Consider the following 19,180-nt stretch of genomic DNA (forward strand, 5'->3'; position numbering starts at 1 on the left):
CTATTCTAAAATGAATTAAATGGTTTTTTCCCTTCATCAATCTCCACACAATACCCCATAATGACAAAGCAAAACTGGTTTAGAGTTTTAAAAAGAAAAACGTTAATATCACATTTACATCAGTATTCAGACCCTTTACTCAGTACTTTGTTGAAGCTCCTTTGGCAGTGATTACAGCCTTGAGTCTTCTTGGGTATGATGCTATAAGCTTGTCACACCTGTATTTGGGGAGTTTCTCCCATTCCTCTCTGCAGATCCTCTCAAGCTCTTGTCAGGTTGGATGGGGAGTGTCGCTGCACAGCTATTTTCAGGTTTCTCCGGAGATGTTCGATCGTGTTCAAGTCCGGACTCTGGCTGGATCACTCAAGTACATACAGAGACTTGTCTCAAGTCACTCCTGCGTTGTCTTGACTGTGTGCTTAGGATAGTTGTCCTGTTGGAAGGTGAACCTTCGCCCAGTTTGTGGTCCTGAGCGCTCTGGAGCAGGTTTTCATCAAGGATCTATCTGTACTCTGTTCATCTTTCCTCCATCCTGACTAGTCTCCCAGTTCCTGCCGCTGAAAAACATCCCCACAGCATGATGCCGCCACCACCATGCTTCACTGTAGGGATGGTGCCAGGTTTCCTCCAGATGTGACGCTTGGCATTCAAGCCAAATAGTTCAATCTTGGTTTCATCAGACCAGAGAATCTTGTTTCTGATTTAGGTGCCTTAGGTGCCTTAGGTGTCATTTAGGTGCCTCATTTTGGTGCCTTAGGTGCCATTTAGGTTCCTTTCTGGGAAACCTCCTAGCGGGCTGTCATGTGCCTTTACTGGGGAGTGACACCGCATTCTACAGCGATACGACATCCCATCTGGTTTGCGCTTAGTGGGACTATCTTTTGTTTTTCAACAGGACAATGACCCAAAAACACACCTCCAGGATGTGAAAGGGCTATTTGACCAAGAAGGAGAGTGATGGAGTGCTGCATCAGATGACCTGGCTTCCACAATCACCCGACCTCGACCCAGTTGAGATGGTTTGGGATGAGTTGGAACGCAAAGTGGATGAAAAGCAGCCAACAAGCGCTCAGCATATGTGGAAACTCCTTTAAAACTGTTGGAAAAGCATTCCTCATGAAGCTGGTTGAGAGAATGCCAAGAGTGTGCAAAGCTGTCATCAAGGCAAAAGGGTGGCAACTTTGAAGAATCTAAAATATATTTTGATTTGTTTAACACTTTTTTGGTTATTGCATGATTCCATTTGTGTTATTTCATAGTTTTGATGTCTTCACTATTATTCTACAATGTATAAAAGAGTACAAATTCTTGAATGAGTAGGTGTGTCCAAACGTTTGACTGGTATTGTATGTAAATACTGTCTGTAAATAAGGTTTTCTTTTTTTATAAATTTACAAAAATGTCTAAACCTTTTCACTTTGTCACTATGGGGTAATGTGTAGAGAATGATGAGGAACCTTTTTATTTAATCCATTTTATAAAAACGTCAAGGAATCTGAATACTTTCCCAATGCCCTGTATAGTACATCGTTACAGTTGTTGGTTAGCTAGCTAGCGGATTTGAGCCATATTAGTGTAACGGCTAGCTTAGCTAGCGGTGCGCGCTAAATAGCGTTTCAATCGGTGACGTCACTTGCTCTGAGACCTTGAAGTAGTGGTTCCCCTTGCTCTGCAAGGGCCGCGGCTTTGTGGAGCGATGGGTAACGATGCTTCGTGGGTGACTGTTGTTGATGTGTGCAGAGGGTCCCTGGTTCGCGCCCGGGTATGGGCGAGGGACGGTCTAAAGTTACATTAGCATAGACGTGACGAGCGAAAACACCTCAAAACAAGACATGGTATCAATAACAAGATAAAACTAGTTGAAACTAACCACCTACTGACCACCTACTAACCACCTACTGGCCACCTACTGACCACCTACTAACCACCTACTGACCACCTACTGACCACCTACTGACCACCTACTGACCACCTACTGACCACCTGACCCTTTGACTTTTCCCAAATGTAGTTACGTTACAGCCCTATTCTAAAATGAATTAAATGGTTTTTTCCCTTCATCAATCTCCACACAATACCCCATAATGACAAAGCAAAACTGGTTTAGAGTTTTAAAAAGAAAAACGTTAATATCACATTTACATCAGTATTCAGACCCTTTACTCAGTACTTTGTTGAAGCTCCTTTGGCAGTGATTACAGCCTTGAGTCTTCTTGGGTATGATGCTATAAGCTTGTCACACCTGTATTTGGGGAGTTTCTCCCATTCCTCTCTGCAGATCCTCTCAAGCTCTTGTCAGGTTGAACGAGGATCATTGCCGCACAGCTATTTTCAGGTTTCTCCGGAGATGTTCGATCGTGTTCAAGTCCGGGCTCTGGCTGGATCACTCAAGGACATACAGAGACTTGTCTCGAAGTCACTCCTGCGTTGTCTTGACTGTGTGCTTAGGATAGTTGTCCTGTTGGAAGGTGAACCTTCGCCCCAGTTTGTGGTCCTGAGTGCTCTGGAGCAGGTTTTCATCAAGGATCTGTCTGTGCTCTATTCATCTTTCCCTCAATCCTGACTAGTCTCCCAGTTCCTGCCGCTGAAAAACATCCCCACAGCATGATGCTGCCACCACCATGCTTCACTGTAGGGATGGTGCCAGGTTTCCTCCAGATGTGACGCTTGGCATTCAAGCCAAATAGTTCAATCTTGGTTTCATCAGACCAGAGAATCTTGTTTCTGATTTAGGTGCCTTAGGTGCCTCATTTTGGTGCCTCATTTTGGTGCCTTAGGTGTCATTTAGGTGCCTCATTTTGGTGCCTTAGGTGCCATTTAGGTTCCTTTCTGGGAAACCTCCTAGCGGGCTGTCATGTGCCTTTTACTGAGGAGTGACACCGCATTCTACAGCGATACGACATCCCATCTGGTTTGCGCTTAGTGGGACTATCTTTTGTTTTTCAACAGGACAATGACCCAAAAACACACCTCCAGGATGTGAAAGGGCTATTTGACCAAGAAGGAGAGTGATGGAGTGCTGCATCAGATGACCTGGCTTCCACAATCACCCGACCTCGACCCAGTTGAGATGGTTTGGGATGAGTTGGAACGCAAAGTGGATGAAAAGCAGCCAACAAGCGCTCAGCATATGTGGAAACTCCTTTAAAACTGTTGGAAAAGCATTCCTCATGAAGCTGGTTGAGAGAATGCCAAGAGTGTGCAAAGCTGTCATCAAGGCAAAGGGTGGCAACTTTGAAGAATCTAAAATATATTTTGATTTGTTTAACACTTTTTTGGTTATTGCATGATTCCATTTGTGTTATTTCATAGTTTTGATGTCTTCACTATTATTCTACAATGTATAAAAGAGTACAAATTCTTGAATGAGTAGGTGTGTCCAAACGTTTGACTGGTATTGTATGTAAATACTGTCTGTAAATAAGGTTTTCTTTTTTATAAATTTACAAAAATGTCTAAACCTTTTCACTTTGTCACTATGGGGTAATGTGTAGAGAATGATGAGGAACCTTTTTATTTAATCCATTTTATAAAAAGGTCAAGGGATCTGAATACTTTCCCAATGCCCTGTATAGTACATCGTTACAGTTGTTGGTTAGCTAGCTAGCGGATTTGAGCCATATTAGTGTAACGGCTAGCTTAGTTAGCGGTGCGCGCTAAATAGCGTTTCAATCGGTGACGTCACTTGCTCTGAGACCTTGAAGTAGTGGTTCCCCTTGCTCTGCAAGGGCCGTGGCTTTTGTGGAGCGATGGGTAACGATGCTTCGTGGGTGACTGTTGTTGATGTGTGCAGAGGGTCCCTGGTTCGCGCCCGGGTATGGGCGAGGGGACGGTCTAAAGTTACATTCAAAACACCTCAAAACAAGACATGGTATCAATAACAAGATAAAACTAGTTGAAACTAACCACATACTAACCACCTACTAACCACCTACTGACCACCTACTGACCACCTACTGACCACCTACTAACCACTTCCTGACCACCTACTGACCACCTACTGACCACCTACTGACCACCTACTAACCACTTCCTGACCACCTACTAACCACCTACTGACCACCTACTGACCACCTACTGACCACCTACTAACCACTTCCTGACCACCTACTAACCACCTACTGACCACCTACTGACCACCTACTAACCACTTCCTGACCACCTACTAACCACCTACTGACCACCTACTAACCACCTACTGACCACTTACTGACCACCTACTGACCACCTACTAACCACCTACTGACCACCTACTGACCACCTACTAACCACCTACTGACCACCTACTAACCACTTCCTGACCACCTACTAACCACCTACCTATTAACCACCTACTGACCACCTACTAACCACCTACTGACCACCTACTGACCACTTACTGACCACCTACTGACCACCTACTAACCACTTACTAACCACTTACTGACCACCTACTGACCACCTACTGACCACCTACTAACCACCTACTGACCACCTACTAACCACCTACTGACCACCTACTAACCACCTACTAACCACCTACTGACCACCTACTAACCACCTACTGACCACCTACTGACCACCACCACTACTGACCACCTACTAACCACCTACTGACCACCTACTGACCACCTACTAACCACCTACTGACCACCTACTAACCACCTACTGACCACCTACTGACCACCTACTAACCACTACTGACCACCTACTAACCACCTACTGACCACCTACTGACCACCTACTAACCACCTACTGACCTAACCACCTACTGACCACCTACTAACCACCTACTGACCACCTACTGACCACCTACTGACCACCTACTAACCACCTACTGACCACCTACTGACCACCTACTGACCACCTCACGTTCCCCACACGGCAGCTTCTTGTCATTGTTGCTTTCTGGCTGTTCAGAATCACAACAACACAAGGCCTTCTGCCCCATCAACGCCCGCGCATCGGTTTTTTGTGCTGTTGTCAGACGTCTATGGTGTGATCCCCTTCCTGTGTTTGCAAACGTTGCCTTTCGAGGGAGATGCGGCCCAGGGGGAGTTCTTGTAGAACTGCAGAAAAAAAAGCCTTTATTTACATGTTGCTTATGAGTGAATTTCACACTACTTTTGGATTATAATTGGATTTTATATGAATGTCCTGCTTAATGTAATGTTTGTGTCATCATCGCAAATCAACTGCATTATGCATAAAAAACCCTTCCGCTTCAACCAGTAAAAGGGCTCCTTGGCTAGCTTTTGCTACAGCCTATATCAATGAGTGTTAGCATTCTAGCTAATTTAAAAAATAAAGAGAGCCGGACACTCTCGGAGCTCAGATGCAAAAAAATGTAATGTCCAACATTTCGACAGCCAAGCTGTCTTCATCAGGGTATCATCACAAACAAGTAGACAATGGACCTGATCGGACAGCTCAGAGCCTCTGCTCTTTTCTGTCCATAAGAAACAATTGGAATAGTGGAAGGGGCAGTGCAGGCCAGGAACAAGGACTGCGGGATGACTCGTTTATATAGTGTCAAAAGACACAGGTGTCTGGATTCATAGCCAAGAGTGGCCTAATATCATTGGTTAATTATCAAATATTAAAATGCCATACAAAGCTTGTGTGGTCGAAAATGTATTTATGATCGTATGCTAATCCATTTGTTTGTATGCCATTTTAATGTTTGATAATTAACCAATGATATTAGGCCACTCTTGGCTATGAATCCAGACACCTGTGTCTTTTGACTATAATATAAACAAATCATCCCGCAGTGTTTGTGATTATACCCTGATGAAGACAGCTTGGCTGTCGAAACGTTGGTAATTACATTTTTGCAACTGACCTCCTAGAGTGTGCGGCTCTCTTTTATTTTAGAGTTGTCTATTCCGTTCGCCAGCACCTCGCCTAAATAGGTTTGCGTTTCTTTTTCTTCTAGAGCATTCTAGCTAACAACTGCTCCATCCAAAACAGTTATTTAGCAGAGATCACGACCAAATAGGATCTGTGACTGTTCAAGCAAGAATCAAAACATCATTGTAAGCATTTGAGAACCCCCAAAAGTTAATTTGTTTAGAAGTAATACAAACTTAAATCAAAGCTATGGGCGCAGACAATGGGCGCAGATAGCGAAGGCTTTCTCACTGCCGCCAAGAGTTTTGCGCATCTTTGCGTGACGTCAGTGTGTCGTACTGGAAAGGGTTCTATTACATGCGCTTACTGTATATGTCTGTGTACCAGGCTCTACAACAGTGGTTTATAGTGCAGTCTCTGCTTCCCCCTAGTGGGGAACAGTGGTACTGCAGATTCCTCTGAAGCCACTATTTAACTACTGCGTAACTACTGTGTCTTTATTACTAAATATTTCCCTCCTCCTGTCTCTCTCTCAATTCAAAGGGCTTTATTGGCATGGGAAACAAATGGTAACATTGCCAAAGCAAGTAAAATAGATAATAAACAAAAGTTAAATAAGCAATCAAAAATTAACAGAAAACATTACACTCACAGAATTTTCAAAGGAATAGAGACATTTCAAATGTCATTATGGCTATGTACAGTGTTATAGATATGCAAATAAATCTGGGTTGTATTTTCAATGGTCACTCTCTCTCAGGTGACAGATTTTGGTTTTGCTAAGCGTGTGAAAGGTCGAACCTGGACACTGTGTGGAACCCCAGAGTACCTGGCCCCAGAGATCATCCTCAGCAAGGTGAGCCGCAATGGAGGCCCAGTGGCTTAGCACTGAATGGGATTCTGTGCAACTACTTTACTGGTATCAAAATGGAGGAGGCAGCTGTCCCTGAGGCATTACTTTACTACAGACCTCAGTTACTTTCTCTCTCTACCTCCAAACCTCAATGTAACACTCAACATGTTAAATCTCCTCTCTCCCTCTTTTACCTCCCTCCCTCCCTCTCCCCCTCCCTCCTTTCCCTCCTTCCCCACTCCATCCATTCTCCCTCTCCCACTCCCCTCATTCCCCCCTTCTTCCCCCTCCTCCCCTCCCTCCCCCTCCCCTCCTCCCCTCTCTCCCTCTCCAGGGGTATAACAAGGCGGTAGACTGGTGGGCGTTGGGTGTGTTGGTCTATGAGATGGCAGCCGGTTATCCTCCCTTCTTCGCTGACCAGCCCATACAAATTTACGAAAAGATTGTCTCTGGGAAGGTGAGCTGGGCCAGTGTAACGGACATAAGTGCGTGAGATCACTCCATAGCTAGCTTCAAATGTTGCCAATGGAGCTATCGAATAGGATGCTTTTCTATAGCACAACTGGTTGGCGCGTTGTCAAGGAGAGTGGTCACGTGTGTTAGCGAGGCTGAGGGCTCTGGGTTTGGGATAGTTTACCCGGAGTTGTAGTCAGAGAGGGGAAAAGCTAAACTAGCATACTGACTAGGTTTCACTAGGTTGTGTTGCAAGTGGCACCTTTCCCTTTACAAACTACTCTTGACCAGGGCCACATCACCCGTTTCCCTTTATGAATACTCTTGACCAGGGCCACATCACCCGTTTCCCTTTATGAATACTCTTGACCAGGGCCACATCACCCGCTTCCCTTTATGAATACTCTTGACCAGGGCCACATCACCCGTTTCCCTTTATGAATACTCTTGACCAGGGCCATATCACCCGTTTCCCTTTATGAATACTCTTGACCAGGGCCATATCACCCGTTTCCCTGTGGGAACTACTTTTGACCAGGGCCATATCACCCGTTTCCCTGTGGGATCTACTTTTGACCAGGGCCATATCACCCGTTTCCCTTTATGAATACTCTTGACCAGGGCCATATCACCCGTTTCCCTGTGTATACTATTTTTGACCAGGGCCATATCACCCGTTTCCCTGTGTATACTACTTTTGACCAGGGCCATATCACCCGTTTCCCTGTGTGAACTACTTTTGACCAGGGCCATATCACCCGTTTCCCTGTGTGAACTACTTTTGACCAGGGCCATATCACCCGTTTCCCTGTGTATACTACTTTTGACCAGGGCCATATCACCCATTTCCCTGTGTGAACTACTTTTGACCAGGGCCATATCACCCGTTTCCCTGTATGAACTACTTTTGACCAGGGCCATATCACCCGTTTCCCTGTGTATACTATTTTTGACCAGGGCCATATCACCCGTTTCCCTGTGTATACTACTTTTGACCAGGGCCATATCACCCGTTTCCCTGTGTGAACTACTTTTGACCAGGGCCATATCACCCGTTTCCCTGTGTGAACTACTTTTGACCAGGGCCATATCACCCATTTCCCTGTGGGAACTACTTTTGACCAGGGCCATATCACCCATTTCCCTGTGGGAACTACTTTTGACCAGGGCTACATCACCCGTTTCCCTTTATGAATACTCTTGACCAGGGCCACATCACCCGTTTCCCTTTATGAATACTCTTGACCAGGGCCATATCACCCGTTTCCCTTTATGAATACTCTTGACCAGGGCCATATCACCCGTTTCCCTGTGGGAACTACTTTTGACCAGGGCCATATCACCCGTTTCCCTGTGGGATCTACTTTTGACCAGGGCCATATCACCCGTTTCCCTTTATGAATACTCTTGACCAGGGCCATATCACCCGTTTCCCTGTGTATACTATTTTTGACCAGGGCCATATCACCCGTTTCCCTGTGTATACTACTTTTGACCAGGGCCATATCACCCGTTTCCCTGTGTGAACTACTTTTGACCAGGGCCATATCACCCGTTTCCCTGTGTGAACTACTTTTGACCAGGGCCATATCACCCGTTTCCCTGTGTATACTACTTTTGACCAGGGCCATATCACCCGTTTCCCTGTGTGAACTACTTTTGACCAGGGCCATATCACCCGTTTCCCTGTATGAACTACTTTTGACCAGGGCCATATCACCCGTTTCCCTGTGTATACTATTTTTGACCAGGGCCATATCACCCGTTTCCCTGTGTATACTACTTTTGACCAGGGCCATATCACCCGTTTCCCTGTGTGAACTACTTTTGACCAGGGCCATATCACCCGTTTCCCTGTGTGAACTACTTTTGACCAGGGCCATATCACCCATTTCCCTGTGGGAACTACTTTTGACCAGGGCCATATCACCCATTTCCCTGTGGGAACTACTTTTGACCAGGGCTACATCACCCGTTTCCCTTTATGAATACTCTTGACCAGGGCCACATCACCCGTTTCCCTTTATGAATACTCTTGACCAGGGCCACATCACCCGTTTCCCTTTATGAATACTCTTGACCAGGGCCACATCACCCGTTTCCCTTTATGAATACTCTTGACCAGGGCCATATCACCCGTTTCCCTTTATGAATACTCTTGACCAGGGCCATATCACCCGTTTCCCTGTGGGAACTACTTTTGACCAGGGCCATATCACCCGTTTCCCTGTGGGATCTACTTTTGACCAGGGCCATATCACCCGTTTCCCTTTATGAATACTCTTGACCTGGGCCACATCACCCGTTTCCCTTTATGAATACTCTTGACCAGGGCCATATCACCCGTTTCCCTTTATGAATACTCTTGACCAGGGCCATATCACCCGTTTCCCTGTGGGAACTACTTTTGACCAGGGCCATATCACCCGTTTCCCTGTGGGATCTACTTTTGACCAGGGCCATATCACCCGTTTCCCTTTATGAATACTCTTGACCAGGGCCATATCACCCGTTTCCCTGTGTATACTACTTTTGACCAGGGCCATATCACCCATTTCCCTGTGGGAACTACTTTTGACCAGGGCCATATCACCCATTTCCCTGTGGGAACTACTTTTGACCAGGGCCATATCACCCATTTCCCTGTGGGAACTACTTTTGACCAGGGCCATATCACCCGTTTCCCTGTGGGAACTACTTTTGACCAGGGCCATATCACACGTTTCCCTGTATGAACTACTTTTGACCAGGGCCCATTGGCGTGACATTGCTGAGCTGAGATCATAGCTAGCTAACTTTAATAACTTTGTGTGTAATACTTTGCGCTATTGAAACATACATGCAACTATAATATATCGACTATAATCACAGCATTATTTCAGAAACACAACTCGCGTTGCATTCCAGACGTCCCAGTCAGGAACAAAGTGTGTTGCGTGGAGTGATGACACAGCCGTCAGAGAAGGTCGGGTCACACAGGAAAAGGATCTGTTCACACCTCTTCTATAGAGACGCTGAGTGTCGCCTAAAAGTGACCCGTTTGCATCCCTGGGTAGTCTCTCTTTGGACACAGTGCTTCAGTGTTCTGACACTCCTAGGATGGATCCCTATGGGGCCCTGTTCAAATGTAGTGCACTATTTAGGGCATAGGATGCCATTTGGGACTTCTCCCTACCCTACTATATATAGATATAGATAGATATATATAGATATAGATAGATGTAGATAGATATAGATATATAGATAGATATAGATATATATAGATATATAGTTATATATATATAGTTATATATATATATATAGTTGAAGTCATTTTTCAACCACTCCACAAATGTATTTTTAACAAACTATAGTTTTGGCAAGTCGGTTAGGAGATCTACTTCATGCATAACACAAGTCATCTTTCCAACAATGGCTTAGAGACAGATGATTTCACTTATAATTCACTGTATCACAATTCCAGTGGGTCAGAAGTTTACATACACTAAGTTGACTGTGCCTTTAAACAGCTTGGAAAATTCCAGGAAAATGATGTCATGACTTTAGAAGCCTCTGATAGGCTAATTGACATCAATTGAGTCAATTGGAGGTGTACCTGTGGATGTATTTCAAGGCCTACCTTCAAACTTAGTTCCTCTTTGCTTGACATCATAGGAAAATCAAAAGAAATCAGCCAAGACCTCAGAAAAAAAATTGTAGACCTCCACAAGTCTGGTTCATCCTTGGGAGCAATTTCCAAACACCTGAAGGTACCACATTCACCTGTACAAACATTAGTACGCAAGTATAAACACCATGGGACCACACAGCCGTCATACCGCTCAGGAAGGAGACTCGTTCTGTCTCCTAGAGATGAACGTACTTTGGTGCGAAAAGTGCAAATCAATACTGGAACAACAGCAAAGGACCTGGTAAAGATGCTGGAGGAAACAGGTACAAAAGTATCTATATCCACAGTAAAACGAGTCCTATATCGACATAACATGAAAGACCGCTCAGAAAGGAAGAAGCCACTTCTCCAAAACCGCCATAAAAAAGCCAGACTACGGTTTGCAACTGCACATGGGGACAAAGATCATACTTTGTGGAGAAATGTCCTCTGGTCTGATGAAACAAAAATAGAACTGTTTGGCCATAATGACCATCGTTATGTTTGGAGGAAAAAGGGGAGGCTTGCAAGCCGAAGAACACCATCCCAACCTTGAAGCACGGGGGTGGCAGCATCATGTTGTGGGGGTGCTTTTCTGCAGGAGGGACTGGTGCACTTCACAAAATAGATGGCATCATGAGGCAGTAAAATGATATGGATATATTGAAGCAACATCTCAAGACTTATTTCAGGAAGTTAAAGCTTGGTCGCAAATGGACAATGACCCCAAGCATACTTCCAAAGTTGTGGCAAAATGGCCGAAGGACAACAAAGACAAGGTATTGGAGTGGCCATCACAAAGCCCTGACCTCAATCCTATAGAAAATGTGTGGGCAGAACTGCAAAAGCGTGCGAGAGCAAGGAGGCCTACAAACCTGACTCAGTTACACCAGCTCTGTCAGGAGGAATGGGCCAAAATTCACCCAACCTATTGTGGGAAGCTTGTGGAAGGATCCCTGAAACGTTTGACCCAAGTGAAACCATTTTAAGGCATATATATATGTATTTCTATATGCACTACCGTTCAACAGTTTCACTGAGAAATATCTTCTTCTTTTTTTGGCGAAAGAAAAGCACATTTGTTCTCCATTAAAATAACATCAAATTCATCAGAAATACAGTACATAGAAACAATATATATATATATATATATATACTGTTCAAAAAAATTAAGGGAACACTAAAATAACACATCCTAGATCTGAATGAATGAAATATTCTTATTAAATACTTTTTTCTTTACATAGTTGAATGTGCTGACAACAAAATCACACAAAAATGATAAATTATCAATTTATCAACCCATGGAGGTCTGGATTTGGAGTCACACTCAAAATTAAAGTGGAAAACCACACTACAGGCTGATCCAACTTTGATGTAATGTCCTTAAAACAAGTCCAAATGAGGCTCAGTAGTGTGTGTGGCCTCCACGTGCCTGTATGACCTCCCTACAATGCCTGGGCATGCTCCTGATGAGGTGGTGGATGGTCTCCTGAGGGATCTCCTCCCAGACCTGGACTAAAGCATCCGCCAACTCCTGGACAGTCTGTGGTGCAACATGGCGTTGGTAGATGGAGCGAGACATGATGTCCCAGATGTGCTCAATTGGATTCAGGTCTGGGGAACGGGCGGGCCAGTCCATAGCATCAATGCCTTCCTCTTGCAGGAACTGCTGACACACTCCAGCCACATGAGGTCTAGCATTGTCTTGCATTAGAAGGAACCCAGGGCCAACCGCACCAGCATATGGTCTCACAAGGGGTCTGAGGATCTCATCTCGGTACCTAATGGCAGTCAGGCTACCTCTGGCGAGCACATGGAGGGCTGTGCGGCCCCCAAAGAAATGACACCCCACACCATGACTGACCCACCGCCAAATCGGTCATGCTGGAGGATGTTGCAGGCAGCAGAACGTTCTCCACGGTGTCTCCAGACTCTGTCACGTCTGTCACATGTGCTCAGTGTGAACCTGCTTTCATCTGTGAAGAGCACAGGGCGCCAGTGGCGAATTTGCCAATCTTGGTGTTCTCTGACAAATGCCCAACGTCCTGCACGGTGTTGGGCTGTAAGCACAACCCCCACCTGTGGACGTCGGGCCCTCATACCACCCTCATGGAGTCTGTTTCTGACCGTTTGAGCAGACACATGCACATTTGTGCCTGCTGGAGGTCATTTTGCAGGGCTCTGGCAGTGCTCCTCCTGCTCCTCCTTGCACAAAGGCGGAGGTAGCGGTCCTGCTGCTGGGTTGTTGCCCTCCTACGGCCTCCTCCACGTCTCCTGATGTACTGGCCTGTCTCCTGGTAGCGCCTCCATGCTCTGGACACTACGCTGACAGACACAGCAAACCTTCTTGCCACAGCTCGCATTGATGTGCCATCCTGGATGAGCTGCACTACCTGAGCCACTTGTGTGGGTTGTAGACTCCGTCTCATGCTACCACTAGAGTGAAACCACCGCCAGCATTCAAAAGTGACCAAAACATCAGCCAGGAAGCATAGGAACTGAAAAGTGGTCTGTGGTCACCACCTGCAGAACCACTCCTTTATTGGGGGTGTCTTGCTAATTGCCTATAGTTTCCACCTGTTGTCTATTCCATTTGCACAACAGCATGTGAAATTTATTGTCAATCAGTGTTGCTTCCTAAGTGGACAGTTTGATTTCACAGAAGTGTGATTGACTTGGAGTTACATTGTGTTGTTTAAGTGTTCCCTTTATTTTTTGGAGCAGTGTATATATACACAGTCGAAGTCAGAAGTCAATACACCTTAGTGAAATATGTCTCAGTGACCCCAAATGGGGTCTCAGTGACCCCAAATGAATGGACAAAAATGTGCTTTTGTTTCAAAAACAAGAACATGTCTAAGTGACCCCAAACTGTTGAACGGTAGTGTGTGTATGTATATATATATATATGTATATTTGCCTGTCTAGTAATTTTAGATCAGCACTGAGATGAGAACCTGGTTTGCCTCTTCCTTCTAACATCTCTCCACCCTCCCTCTTCTCCTCCCCTCTCTACCCTCCTCCCCTCTCCCCCTCACCCTCCTCTGCCCTCCTCTCCTCCCCCCCTCCTTCTCTACTCTCCCACACTACCACTCCCCCTTCCCCTCCTCCTCTATTCCCCCTCTCCTCTCTTCCCCCTCTCCTCTCCTCCCCATCTCCTTCTCTCCTCTCCCACACCACCACTCCTCCTCCCCCTCTCCTCTCCTCCCCCATCTCCTTCTCTACTCTCCCACACTACCACTACCCCTCCCCCTCATCCTCTATTCCCCCTCTCTCTCTTCCCCCCTCTCCTCCCCCATCTCCTTCTCTACTCTCTCACACCACCACTCCTCCCCCTCTCCTCTCCTCCCCCACACCACCACTCCTCCTCTCCCCCCTCCTCTCCTCCTCCTCTCCCTCTTCCCTCCTCTCTCCCCCATCTCCTTCTCTACTCTCCCACACCACCACTCCTCCTCCCCCCCTCCCTCTCCTCCTCCCCCTCTCCTCTCCTTCCCCCACACCACCACTCCCCCTCCCCCTCTCCTCTCCTCTCCCCCCCACACCACCACTCCCTCCTCCCCTCTCCTCTCTTCCCTCCTCTCCTCCCCCATCTCCTTCTCTACTCTCCCACACCACCACTCCCCCTCTCCTCTCCTCCCCCCACACCACCACTCCTCCTCTCCTCTCCTCCCCCAGGTGCGTTTCCCCTCCCACTTCAGCTCTGACCTGAAGGATCTGTTGAGGAATCTACTACAGGTGGACCTGACCAAGCGCTATGGCAACCTGAAGAACGGCGTCAACGACATCAAGGGACACAAGTGGTTTGCCACCACTGATTGGATCGCCGTATACCAGAGAAAGGTGAGAGGTGGGGTCTAACTGATATGTAGGGTACAGTATAGCAGATAAAGGTGAGAGGTGGGGTCTAACTGATATGTAGTGTACAGTATAGCAGATAAAGGTGAGAGGTGGGGTCTAACTGATATGTAGTGTACAGTATAGCAGATAAAGGTGAGAGGTGGGGTCTAACTGATATGTAGGGTACAGTATAGCAGATAAAGGTGAGAGGTGGGGTCTAACTGATATGTAGTGTACAGTATAGCAGATAAAGGTGAGAGGTGGGGTCTAACTGATATGTAGTGTACAGTATACCAGATAAAGGTGAGAGGTGTAACTGATATGTAGTGTACAGTATACCAGATAAAGGTGAGAGGTGGGGTCTAACTGATATGTAGGGTACAGTATACCAGATAAAGGTGAGAGGTGAGGTCTAATTGATATGTAGGGTACAGTATACCAGATAAAGGTGAGAGGTCTAACTGATATGTAGGGTACAGTATACCAGCTAAAGGTGAGAGGTGAGGTCTAACTGATATGTAGGGTACAGTATACCAGATAAAGGTGAGAGGTCTAACTGATATGTAGGGTACAGTATACCAGATAAAGGTGAGAGGTGAGGTCTAACTGATATGTAGGGTACAGTATACCAGATAAAGGTGAGAGGTGGGGTCTAACTGATATGTAGGGTACAGTATACCAGATAAAGGTGAGAGGTGAGAGGTCTAATTGATATGTAGGGTACAGTATACCAGATAAAGGTGAGAGGTCTAACTGATATGTAGGGTACAGTATACCAGATAAAGGTGAGAGGTCTAACTGATATGTAGGGTACAGTATACCAGATAAAGGTGAGGGGTCTAACTGATATGTAGGGTACAGTATACCAGATAAAGGTGAGAGGTCTAACTGATATGTAGGGTACAGTATACCAGATAAAGGTGAGAGGTGAGAGGTCTAACTGATATGTAGGGTACAGTATACCAGATAAAGGTGAGGGGTCTAACTGATATGTAGGGTACAGTATACCAGATAAAGGTGAGAGGTCTAACTGATATGTAGGGTACAGTATACCAGATAAAGGTGAGAGGTGGGGTCTATCTGATATGTAGGGTACAGTATACCAGATAAAGGTGAGGGGTCTAACTGATATGTAGGGTACAGTATACCAGATAAAGGTGAGAGGTGAGAGGTCTAACTGATATGTAGGGTACAGTATACCAGATAAAGGTGAGAGGTCTAACTGATATGTAGGGTACAGTATACCAGATAGAGGTGAGAGGTCTAACTGATATGTAGTGTACAGTATAGCAGATAAAGGTGAGAGGTGGGGTCTAACTGATATGTAGGGTACAGTATACCAGATAAAGGTGAGAGGTCTAACTGATATGTAGGGTACAGTATACCAGATGAAGGTGAGGGGTCTAACTGGTATGTAGGGTACAGTATAGCAGATAAAGGTGAGAGGTGGGGTCTAACTGATATGTAGTGTACAGTATACCAGATAAAGGTGAGAGGTGAGAGGTCTAACTGATATGTAGGGTACAGTATACCAGATGAAGGTGAGAGGTGTAACTGATATGTAGTGTACAGTATACCAGATAAAGGTGAGAGGTGAGAGGTCTAACTGATATGTAGGGTACAGTATACCAGATGAAGGTGAGGGGTCTAACTGGTATGTAGGGTACAGTATACCAGATAAAAGTGAGAGGTCTAACTGATATGTAGGGGTATACCAGATAAATGAGAGGTCTAACAGATAAAGGTACAGTATACCAGATAAAGGTGAGAGGTGAGAGGTCTAACTGATATGTAGGGTACAGTATACCAGATAAAGGTGAGAGGTGAGAGGTCTAACTGATATGTAGGGTACAGTATACCAGATAAAGGTGAGAGGTCTAACTGATATGTAGGGTACAGTATACCAGATAAAGGTGAGAGGTCTAACTGATATGTAGGGTACAGTATACCAGATAAAGGTGAGAGGTCTAACTGATATGTAGGGTACAGTATACCAGATAAAGGTGAGAGGTCTAACTGATATGTAGGGTACAGTATACCTGATAGATACAGTATACCAGGTGAGAGGTCTAACTGATATGTAGGGTACAGTATACCAGATAAAGGTGAGGGGTCTAACTGATATGTAGGGTACAGTATACCAGATAAAGGTGAGGGGTCTAACTGATATGTAGGGTACAGTATACCAGATAAAGGTGAGAGGTCTAACTGATATGTAGGGTACAGTATACCAGATAAAGGTGAGAGGTGAGAGGTCTAACTGATATGTAGGGTACAGTATACCAGATAAAGGTGAGAGGTGGGGTCTAACTGATATGTAGGGTACAGTATACCAGATAAAGGTGAGAGGTGAGAGGTCTAACTGATATGTAGGGTACAGTATACCAGATAAAGGTGAGGGGTCTAACTGATATGCAGTGTACAGTATACCAGATAAAGGTGAGGGGTCTAACTGATATGTAGGGTACAGTATACCAGATAAAGGTGAGAGGTCTAACTGATATGTAGGGTACAGTATACCAGATAAAGGTGAGGGGTCTAACTGATATGTAGGGTACAGTATACCAGATAAAGGTGAGGGGTCTAACTGATATGTAGGGTACAGTATACCAGATAAAGGTGAGGGGTCTAACTGATATGTAGGGTACAGTATACCAGATAAAGGTGAGAGGTCTAACTGATATGCAGTGTACAGTATACCAGATAAAGGTGAGGGGTCTAACTGATATGTAGGGTACAGTATACCAGATAAAGGTGAGGGGTCTAACTGATATGTAGGGTACAGTATACCAGATAAAGGTGAGGGGTCTAACTGATATGTAGGGTACAGTATACCAGATAAAGGTGAGGGGTCTAACTGATATGTAGGGTACAGTATACCAGATAAAGGTGAGGGGTCTAACTGATATGTAGGGTACAGTATACCAGATAAAGGTGAGGGGTCTAACTGATATGCAGTGTACAGTACAATTCCAGGTAACTTTCTCAAAAGGACAGAAATACCCTTTGATCAAGGCACTTAACCCTCATTTCTCCCGTAAGGAGCTCTGGTTTAGAGCTAAATGAATATCATGTAAACAAATGTATTGCTAAGTTTCAATATGATAATTTTACAGGAATCTGGTTTAGTAAAATGCGATGATTGTTTGATAGATTTTTCCTCTTCCTCTTCCTGTGTGTATGTGTGTGTGTGTGTGTGTGTGTGTGTGTGTGTGTGTGTGTGTGTGTGTGTGTAGGTGGAGGCCCCGTTCGTTCCTAAGTTCAAAGGCCCAGGTGACACCAGCAACTTTGAGGAGTACGAAGAGGAGGAGATCAGAGTCTCCATCAGTGAACAGTGTGCCAAGGAGTTCACTGACTTCTAGACCCAACCAGAGAGAGAGGGATTGAAGGAAGAAGATAGAGAAGGAGAGGGAAGAAAGGAGAAGGAAGGAAGGAAGGAAGGAAGGAAGGAAGGAAGGAAGGAAGGAAGGAAGGAAGGAAGGAAGGAAGGAAGGAAGGAAGGATAGGGAGAAGAGATGGGAGGGAGGGAGGAGAGAGAGGGAAGGTAGACTGGAGTACTGTCTCCTGTTGAATCACAAGCACCAGCTATGAGAGGGATAGAAGAAGAGAGGGAGAGAAGAAGAGAGGGAGAGAAGAAGATGCGGAGAGAAGAAGAGAGGGAGAGAAGATGCGGAGAGAAGAAGAAGAGAGGGAGAGAAGATGCGGAGAGAAGAAGAGAGAGGAGAGAAGAAGATGCGGAGAGAAGAAGAGAGAGGAGAGAAGATGCGGAGAGAAGAAGAAGAGAGGGAGAGAAGATGCGGAGAGAAGAAGAGGGAGAAGAAGAAGAGGGAGAGAAGAAGAGGGAGAGAAGAAGAGGGAGAGAAGAAGAGGGAGAGAAGAAGATGCAGAGAGAAGAAGAGAGGGAGAGAAGATGCGGAGTGAAGAAGAGAGGGAGAAAAGAAGATGCGGAGAGAAGAAGAGAGAGGAGAGAAGAAGATGGGAGAGAAGAAGAGAGAGGAGAGTAAACCAGCAGTGTTGCCTTTTCTGTCCCATTTGTGTTTTTCTACTGTTATTTATTTATTATGTAGTGTATTTTTATGTTTCATCCTTTATGGAGTGTTGGAGTGGGACCTGTCTCTGTAACAACTGTCTCCTAGCTACCATAATGGGACAGGCACCTGTCTCTGTAACAACTGTCTCCTAGCTACCATAATGGGACAGGCACCTGTCTCTGTAACAACTGTCTCCTAGCTACCATAATGGGACAGGCACCTGTCTCTGTAACAACTGTCTCCTAGCTACCATAATGGGACAGGCACCTGTCTCTGTAACAACTGTCTCCTAACTACCATAATGGGACAGGCACCTGTCTCTGTAACAACTGTCTCCTAACTACCATAATGGGACAGGCACCTGTCTCTGTAACAACTGTCTCCTAACTACCATATTGGGACAGGCACCTGTCTCTGTAACAACTGTCTCCTAACTACCATATTGGGACAGGCACCTGTCTCTGTAACAACTGTCTCCTAACTACCATATTGGGACAGGGACATTCTCTGTAACAACTGTCT

At 45.5% G+C, this 19,180-nt stretch overlaps 1 protein-coding gene across 1 annotated transcript; it reads left to right on the forward strand.

The window, feature by feature from the left end:
* Positions 1–6,592: 6,592 nt before the first annotated feature.
* On the forward strand, positions 6,593–18,087 carry LOC112241966 (cAMP-dependent protein kinase catalytic subunit alpha; the record flags this gene model as incomplete). The annotated part of the gene is given in 4 exon segments (XM_042314422.1): positions 6,593–6,688; positions 7,020–7,142; positions 14,466–14,630; positions 17,864–18,087. Coding segments are annotated over 4 exon segments (510 nt in total), but the record flags the coding sequence as incomplete, so codon positions are not given.
* Positions 18,088–19,180: the final 1,093 nt, after the last annotated feature.

This window comes from Oncorhynchus tshawytscha, unplaced genomic scaffold (genome assembly GCF_018296145.1).
Source record: "Oncorhynchus tshawytscha isolate Ot180627B unplaced genomic scaffold, Otsh_v2.0 Un_contig_2793_pilon_pilon, whole genome shotgun sequence".
In the NCBI taxonomy this organism is placed as follows: Eukaryota; Metazoa; Chordata; class Actinopteri; order Salmoniformes; family Salmonidae; genus Oncorhynchus; species Oncorhynchus tshawytscha.